The sequence below is a fragment of the Austrofundulus limnaeus genome, unplaced genomic scaffold (genome assembly GCF_001266775.1).
Source record: "Austrofundulus limnaeus strain Quisiro unplaced genomic scaffold, Austrofundulus_limnaeus-1.0 Scaffold60, whole genome shotgun sequence".
NCBI classification, from domain to species: Eukaryota; Metazoa; Chordata; class Actinopteri; order Cyprinodontiformes; family Rivulidae; genus Austrofundulus; species Austrofundulus limnaeus.
Window position 1 is genome coordinate 1329542 of NW_013952462.1, and position 8328 is coordinate 1337869.

Below are 8328 nucleotides of genomic sequence, written 5' to 3' on the forward strand. Positions count from 1 at the left end.
CACCCTTGAGTGAAGGCACCAGTTAAATGTCTGGTTTTCTCCTGCTTTTGTTAAACTGTCTGTTGGAGCTGTTGTGCTGCACAGAGGCTGCCTGTCACTGTGAACGAGTTGAGATCTTCTCCTCATRGGTCAGTCAGCATGAGGCGGGTCAGGTGACTGAGAGGGTTGTCTAATGTCAAGTGTTGCTTTTGTGTAAATGGAGGACACTTCCCTCGATCTCAATGTAGTGGGTCATGTTTACCAGGTTATACTGATGTGTTTTGTTTTTATAGCATCATGTGAAGGAGCGTCCTTGACAAGAGGATATAGTGTATTTGTAGTTCTATGAGCATTTGTACATCAAAATACGCTTAGAATTTGAAGTATGGAGTATATTTACTATACATTGCAATAATTTACTCTGTATTTACCAGACTATGGTAATCCTGGGGTCGTGATGATGGGGCCCTTGAATATTGTTGCCCAGGGTACAGCGAAGTGTTAATCCGGCCCTGAATGCATGCCACTAGTTTCTCCATACAGGAGGCGTCTTMAAGCTGTCATTGACAACAAAGGCTTTTGTACAAAGTATTAGATAAATTGTTTTGGGTTTTTAAAAAAGACATGACTTATAATGTGCTACTGCTGATGTATGACCATCACTACATTTTGCCTCCAACACAAAACAGCACAGGGAGCAGAGAGGACTATCACAGATTTGTGTTTTATTCATCTAGATAATATAAAACTCTCACTTTACCTCTTTGAGTTGTCTTCCTGTTGGTATGTTTCCAAATCATGCATGACATGATGCACGAACTGGTTTTCTTCCTTCGGCAGGTAAAGCCCATCGAAACAAAGAAACGCCAGGGTGACCAGAGAAATACGAGCTCTGTTAATAAAGAGTTAGGTGTAATGTTAGAGCATTTACACTGTGACACAAATGCAGAATGACTGACATATGTTTTTGTTTGTTTTTTTAAGTTAGCTAATAAGCTAATCGGTTAAAGATTTTACACAGTGCAGCTAAATCAAGTGTACCTGCAGTGTTTTGTGCATAACTTTTGAAGATTAACAACTCGAAACAAGCTAGCTTCTCTCTTTTATAAATAATTTTTTGTCAATAACTATCAATCAACCACCTCCTGTTGTAACTCACCTTTTAAAGCTAAAAAAAAAATGTGTTTTTTGACTCGGTGAGACTGTAATCGCGTACGTGATTAAAAATTACAAGTCGCGCGAGTGACCCCAAGTTAGCATGCCCCGGAAACAGTTCTCTGCTGGATCAACATCCGGTTAGGTGCTTTCAACATAAAAGCACTAAAAACTAATTGTGCGTTACAAGTTCAAAATGCCACTTTCAGATGAAGTTTTTCATAAAATGTTACCACACAACTTTCGCTTTTAAAGTTTATTTTTCTAATTAAAAGTACACAGAATTCAAGAAACCTGAATTTATTTAAAACATAAAACATGACAGCGAAGACAGGTGACTGAATCAAACACAAAAATAATCATGTGCAGAGGGTTCACATTTCTGTTGTGTTCAAAGATGATGAATAATATATTTGCAACATAAATATGCTGCAGACAAAAATTAAGAAGCGTTGGTGCACTTTTATAATATCACAGAAAAGAGTTTTCATAATGCAATAAGTTTACTGTATGATTTGGAGATGAACTTGGGGAAACATGCTCCTATCTGTCTAATAAATAGGATGTTTACAACTTTTAAAACATGTCCCCCCGCCCCTCCCCCCACCCCCAAAAAGTTTACARTCTATTACAAGATACAAAAACATTTTTTTGCTCACCAGAGCTTTAACCCACCGAACATGTCAATACTGTGTAGAAGTACACATCAATTTACCATTTACTGTCAACAACTCAAACCCACCCTGTACCTAATGTCAGTTGTGACAAAACCATACTTTCTTGACAAATTTCAAAATAATTTACAGTTGTTGTGATTTAAAAAATGGCAATCAACACAATGGCACAATTTATAAAAACTGGTCAGATCAACTCGGTTACAATTTAAACAATGATTGTGCATAAAAGGACAAAAAATGTGTACAAAGAGACCATCAAAATCTAATAAATAACAGGAGAAATTATTACATCAAAAGTATACACAAAACGGAGGCGAAGATCTCTGTAAATACAACATCAGACAGATGCTTTCATCGGCCTTTGGAGTGAAAGTGAGACAAAAAGAAAAAATATGTTCAAGGAAACACAAAAGCTTATGTCAATATAAATTTCTGGGATGCTTTACGTAAGTCCCGATATGTGTACTGGAATCATTATTAAATGAAGGAAATGTGTGCTTTATTGTTTGGGCTACTTGTGATTAATGACCTCTATCAAAGTTTTAGGTTGTTTTGTCTTTTTTTTCCTTTTGTTTTTGGTCAGGAGGCATTTAAGTCCAGGAATTTTGTTGTCTTTGATGACTAAAATGAACACCATGTCCAAACTCAAACATTTTCCAGGTGAAGCAGGTGAATGTCATCGAACCACGTGTTTCTTTTATCTTCCAGAGCCGATACTTCTGTCTTCAAAGATCGTGATTTCAACCTGAAAAATGGCAAGTTAAGGAAAAATGTACTAAGTAAAAATCTGATTTTTATTAATAAATAACTTCTAAAAATATATTTTTCTCCTCCACACTAAGATGGTTATTTTATAAAACATAAAAAACCCTATAAAATATACTGATCACGGATCATACAAGCAACCCTTGCTTGTAAAGTGAACATAAATTAGTAGCATGTTAACACCATTTGATAGAAAAAATGTACACTTAAGTTTACTGCTATAACAAAAAATTACTTCAGACTCATCTATTTTGACTAACATGAACACATAATGAGCAAAATAAAAGAAAACAAACAAGCCTGATTCAACCTGTTGACCTAAATTCAATATTTGAAATTCCCCAAGGATACAACTCTGAGGCCTCTCTCTATGGGGTCCGTCAGCAGCAAGCCCCTTGGAGCATAAATTTTCTCATTCTGGTCCTTTATGAATCTGGCAATCTTTTTTAACACCTGTACCGACAGAGAACAGCAGCACAGCAAAAAAAAAWAAATAAATAAAAACGTAAATATATACTTTATGTAAGCCTCTCCCAAAAAATATAATAAAATAATGCAGTTTGTATATGAGAACCATTAGTCTGAAGCAGTGTTACCTTCTCATAGTGTGTCTCCATACAGAGGAAGATGGTGTAGGCAGTCATACAAGCCAGGAAACCTTCTAGGTAGGACTTCCCTCCCAGTTTCTCTGCCTCCGCATACAGGTTGTTTAGAGTCTGGATGGTTTCCTCAAACTGCTGCTTATCGAGCTGAAATCACACAAATGGTTCACACCAGCAATTTCACAGCGATTCAAATACAAATATTACTTCAATCACGTGAAATCTGTGTGGGTACCCTTGACTCGAGCTCAGAGGGGAACTTGGTCTGAAACTTGCATATTGTTCCTGAGCTGTAGTCCCTTTGGACAAACACCTTGGAGGAGACAGCCGGCTGCTGGAGGTCCTGTAAGCTGTGGGTCTGAACAACAACATTAGCTAACACACAAGCTAACAGCGTTTTCAAGCTAAGGGTATGATGACGTTCATATTTATACAGTAATCTTGATATTAAAATAAAAATACGTAGTCGGTAATTAAGTACCTTATAATAGAATAAACAAAAAAACTACTACCTATGATAAAGTGAAAGTACACAATATCAACAAATTGACAACCTGTTTGTGGTTTGTTAGCGAAGCTTCTACCTACGTAACATTACGTTGACTCCTCTGCTGCTAGAAACCCATTGTACGTTTCACTACGCAAAGTTACATCATTGTGAACCTTTTAAATTGTTCATATAACATCTTCTATGTCAATCGTGTCGTTTTAAATACAATAAACACTAAAAATTTACCTCAGCCATAGCYGACGTTTCTCCTGTAGCCTCAGCACATCTGTAGCCCTGAATAACTTCCGGTTAGTCCTTTTCGCAATAAAATTCGACTTTGTGCACCAACGCCTTTCTAGATATTTATAAGTTTTTTTTACCCCTTTCTAATAGACCATGCAAAGTAAAAATAACCCATTTGAATGATCAAGCAAAAGGTTTGGAGCCCAATCCATTTCAAATTAATGCACTTTTACAAATAGAAGTACTAAGTCCAAATATCTTCCTAATTTTTTACACCATATAATGCTACACCAAATTGTCAGATTCTTTACATTTCTGCTCTGTGCYTTTCGTTTTTTCATCTCAACTATTTTTTAATATTTGACCACAATGGAAAGTGCTCATTTTCTTAAAGTATTGATGTACTGTGTACATATGGCTACATTACTAGAAATTTTAGTGTTTATATATCTACCATAACAAAAGTACTTGAAATATTTCAGCATGTTGAATCTTGATGTTATACAAACTTAAAAAAGGGAGAATTGCTCAAAGCCTACTTTAAGTCAACACACCCAAACAGGAAATTGTTTTCAGAAACGTACGTCATACAAGACTCACTTCCCTGCTGTTTATCACATCATCTCTTATCCTTCACTGTTCGAAAAAAAAAAATTATAAGACCATTACAAGGTAATCCTGTTTATCTCATAGTAGGATCCTGTCAATTATACAACAGCTCATCTTATCTCAAAGATTTACACTGAAAGGAAAAGAACAACAACAAAAGTTTTATCAAAGTTTATTGAATCATGTTCTTTTTGATTCAAACATTCTGTTCGCTGTATTTTTTTTTAGTCGAACAGACCMAAGCCCATGTCATCATCTGATTCCTCAGACTCCTCCTTCACCTCCTCCTTAGCGGCTGGAGCTGCAGCGGTCTCTACAGCAGCTGCTGCAGGTGCTGCGACAGCAGCAAAAGCAGATGGGTCAGCCAGGAAGGCTTTGACCTGTAGAGGAGGAAAAAGTCCAGTGATATTTTTAATTTCTTTTTATCTTTCAAAGTACATCTGAAGTTAAGACAGTGAACAACACACTTTACAGTCTTTGCTGTTGGATTGACCACTCAGTACTACACAAGCTTCACRCAAACCTATCCTACACCTGAACTAAGTGATTTACTGTAGAATGAGTTTAATACCTTGTCTGCCAGAGGGAAGGAGTAGTCTGTCTCCACAGCCACAGCCAGGACTCGCTTGTAGCCATTGATGATGGAGTGAGGGACAGAAGCCAGAGTGGGATAGCCAATCTCCAGACACACACTAGCGATGTTTCTCACACCCTACACGGCAACACAAAATTTAAAAATTAACCAGCAATTTAGAGGTATGACATTTCAAATGAACACAAAACCACCTAACTCTGGCTAATCTAATTGTATCTTAAGCGTAAACACTATCTCACCTCCAAGAACTTGGTGTGCAAAGAAGCCTCGGTGATGTCGAGCACCTCAGGACTGTACACACTGCCGTTATCATACACTTGCTGGATGATGAGTCCAAAGGAGAAGGGTGAGATGTTCAACATGTTGAGCAGCGTGGCCTCGCTGGCACCAACTTTGTCGCCAGTCTTGATCAGACCGACATCGCTCTAGAGAAACCAAAACAGCAATTAAATGGAGATTTCAGCTTCAAACGTCAACATTTGAAAAAAGTTCACCACTATGAAGTTGATCTGTTTCAAATCTATTATAAATGTCAAACAAACCAGAATTTCAATGGTTCCTCTGGAGATTTTGGTGGTGATACCGAGAGCCTGGAAGAAAGAGGTCTTCTCGGGACCCAGCCCGGTGTTCTGGGCGGGCACCGTCACATCACAAGGGGCGATGGCTCCAGCACGGGCAGCTGCTGGTACCTGAGATTCAACAGAGCAAACTTTAAACTACACTGCTTTTTAAAAGCCATGTCTTAAATGCAACAGAACAGTGAAGATGTAAAGACTATGAATGTCTGAAACCTTACGTCCCTGAGAGTCAACAGATGGTGACTAGCAGGTATAGCGAGGAAACAGGTTACTGTTTGCAGGGGGAACGACAATACAGTACTGAGCGGGCTGCATTGTAACTTATCCTGCATGTTCCTGAGGATTCAACCATCACCACCAAGGATTCTTTGGTTTGTACTTTCAGTGTTTATCCCTCTAAACCAATGGTTTAATCATTTTTTTAAAGAATCAAATTAACATAGTAAAAAAAATTAATAGACTATCAATTTTTTCCTTACTTAATGATCTCACCTTGTTGGCAAGCAGCAAGTCCCTGACCTCAGCCAGATCCTCCTTGGTGAAGACAAACCCCACATTCCCTTTAATGTGAGGCAGAAGCCTGTCAAAACACAAAACTAAACACTTAATTCTTAAAGTCGAACAGCCGGGTACTTTGTCACATGACCATGTTGTAAATGGAGGCTGACATATTGGTTTGGGGTAAAATAGGATGAGTTCCTCTATGTGGAAAATAGAAAAAATAGTGAAAAGCTGCTGTAGAACTGCACTTCTCACGTAAAAAAAAAACATCCAGAGATAAAATGATATTTTTTCCAACTGCAAGAGTGAGGGGAGAGAAATAAGACACGTGTTGTTGTTCTGACTCTGCAGACCTCCGTGTTTCTCCTTGTTTAAAAAGAATTGCCTCATTGTTTTGATTCAAAACACACTTAAAACTGGCTAAAATGAAGAGTGAACACTCAAAACTACACACTAACTATAAATCCAAACATGTTAAATGTCACAGATCTAATTAAAATCCTGCTCTCAACGGCTCTTCATTGCCGCCAATCTCCATTCAAATTTCGCCTCTTTTTATTTTCTTCTTCCTGTAGATTTTTTACTACTTGTCAGATAACTTTGAGCCTCAGTCATAAAGGAGGTCTGGGGGGTTATACTTTTTCGGTTTAAGAGAAAGATGAGACTGACGATGGACAGCAGTGATTTTTCCACAAGATTACAGTGTTTTTTGCTCTCTTCAGCTGCAACGCAAAACAGAACGCTCATTTTTGGGAAAAAAAAAGGTATGCCATTTATCATAACTCTAATTTTCTCAACTCTTGACCTATCAACACAATTTAAAACTGCTGTGTAGTTTGAAGTTTCTACTTTTGACACAGTTTGTAAGAGTCTCAGTGAGTTTTCACCCATAAAAAATGGAGGTTGAAATCACGTGACTGAACGACATCACGCCGACTTGGAGAATTTCAAGATAAAACTAACGTTCTGAAGGAATTACGTGTCTGAAACCTTGCGTCCCTGGCTGCCAGAGGTGGTAGGCAGACAGGGATAGCTGGAAACATTTTACTTTCAGCAGGGGGAACGACAACACAGCACCACACAAGCTGCACTGTAGATATCCTGCTGAGGCTTCGAGGAAACAATTCTAGATCAAACCCGAGGGGCGACCGGTTCACTCACTTCTCCAGGGCAGGATTGTTCTCCAGGTGACCACGGATGGCTTTGCGCATCATGGTGTTTTTACCCATCAGCACCACGGCTTTGCCACGCAGAGACACACGAATGGTCTGCATCTGCTTGGAGCCCACGTTGTCTGCCCCCACGATGAAGCATTTTGGATAGTCATCCAAAAGTTGCTGCAATACAAACACTACGTCAAGTTAAGCTTCATTTAATAATGAAAAATTAGCATTTCACGGCGAGACTGTGAGTAGCTGCAAGTCATGGAACTTACGATGATTTTCATAAAATAGTTGGACTTCCACGTGGCCCTGTCTTCCCTGGGCATCTTGACAGTGCTTCCAAGGATCGCTTAAAAGCTGGTTTAAAGACAAGGTTGGATCTAAAACCAGAAAACAAACTCTTTCATAAATGTGCTGTGGAGATACAGAACGAAAACAAATGTGATACAAGACTCTCTAAAGGCCCAACATGTGGTTAGCGGCTAACGTTAGCTTGCTAATAGAGGCTAAAGGGCCGCGCTTGAATTAACAGTATCAAAATTTAATAATAGGTTGTAAAAATAGGTCTGGTTTAGCAGCGCATATTTTTATGTCTTTAATGCAACAACATCCACAAAATACAAAATGGTTTTTACGTCTTATTTAGCGCTAGAGAAACAGCGACAAAAGCCACTCACCACTGCGTAGGGTCGCGTGAAAGAAAGAGGAAGCGGATGGGCGCGAGACGAATTTATTCCAAGCAATTGACCAATCAGAGCAGAGAAACCGGCGTTTGCCTGACGTCTATTGGATCGTTTCAATGTCAATCACCTGCAGTGCTTCCGTGTCACTTCAAAAGTGATTCCCTTCATTTCGCCTTAACTAAACATGACACTGTGCAGCAGGTTGCCGAGCACCACTAAGAAGATGTTGTCGTTGTATCTGTCTCCTGTACACTTTCCACCTGAAATCTGGAACCACATATTTGGGTA

The 8328-nt window shown here is 38.7% G+C and overlaps 3 protein-coding genes across 3 annotated transcripts in view; all 3 read right to left on the bottom strand.

The window, feature by feature from the left end:
* The window catches only part of r3hcc1 (R3H domain and coiled-coil containing 1), a 12644-nt gene extending 11578 nt beyond the window's left edge, over positions 1 to 1066 (bottom strand). Inside the window, exons 1-2 of the mRNA XM_014009669.1 lie at positions 1021 to 1066; positions 740 to 871 (exon numbers count right to left, since the gene is read on the bottom strand). Of these exons, the coding sequence (XP_013865123.1) occupies positions 740 to 783 (44 nt within the window). The 5' untranslated portion in view covers positions 784 to 871; positions 1021 to 1066. The remainder of the gene's footprint in view (positions 1 to 739; positions 872 to 1020) is intronic.
* Positions 1067 to 1375: 309 nt separating this feature from the next.
* On the bottom strand, positions 1376 to 3994 carry golga7 (golgin A7). The gene is made up of 5 exons (XM_014009671.1): positions 3915 to 3994; positions 3414 to 3536; positions 3173 to 3325; positions 2928 to 3029; positions 1376 to 2556 (listed from the first exon to the last, which is right to left on the bottom strand). The coding sequence occupies exons 1-5, from the start codon at positions 3921 to 3923 to the stop codon at positions 2509 to 2511; spliced, it is 435 nt and encodes a 144-aa protein (XP_013865125.1). The 5' UTR covers positions 3924 to 3994; the 3' UTR covers positions 1376 to 2508.
* Positions 3995 to 4676: 682 nt separating this feature from the next.
* Positions 4677 to 8112, bottom strand: rplp0 (ribosomal protein, large, P0). The gene is made up of 8 exons (XM_014009670.1): positions 8035 to 8112; positions 7630 to 7737; positions 7356 to 7531; positions 6186 to 6273; positions 5658 to 5804; positions 5355 to 5540; positions 5092 to 5232; positions 4677 to 4900 (listed from the first exon to the last, which is right to left on the bottom strand). The coding sequence occupies exons 2-8, from the start codon at positions 7681 to 7683 to the stop codon at positions 4745 to 4747; spliced, it is 948 nt and encodes a 315-aa protein (XP_013865124.1). The 5' UTR covers positions 7684 to 7737; positions 8035 to 8112; the 3' UTR covers positions 4677 to 4744.
* Positions 8113 to 8328: the final 216 nt, after the last annotated feature.

What these genes read in the sequence shown, in the direction of transcription:
- golga7 (XM_014009671.1), bottom strand. An exon ending in CCTCTGAGCTCGAGTCAAGG is followed by an intron (nt 3,326 to 3,413) that starts GTACCCACACAG and finishes GTGTGATTTCAG; the next exon opens with CTCGATAAGCAGCAGTTTGA. An exon ending in TGGAGACACACTATGAGAAG is followed by an intron (nt 3,030 to 3,172) that starts GTAACACTGCTT and finishes CTGTCGGTACAG; the next exon opens with GTGTTAAAAAAGATTGCCAG.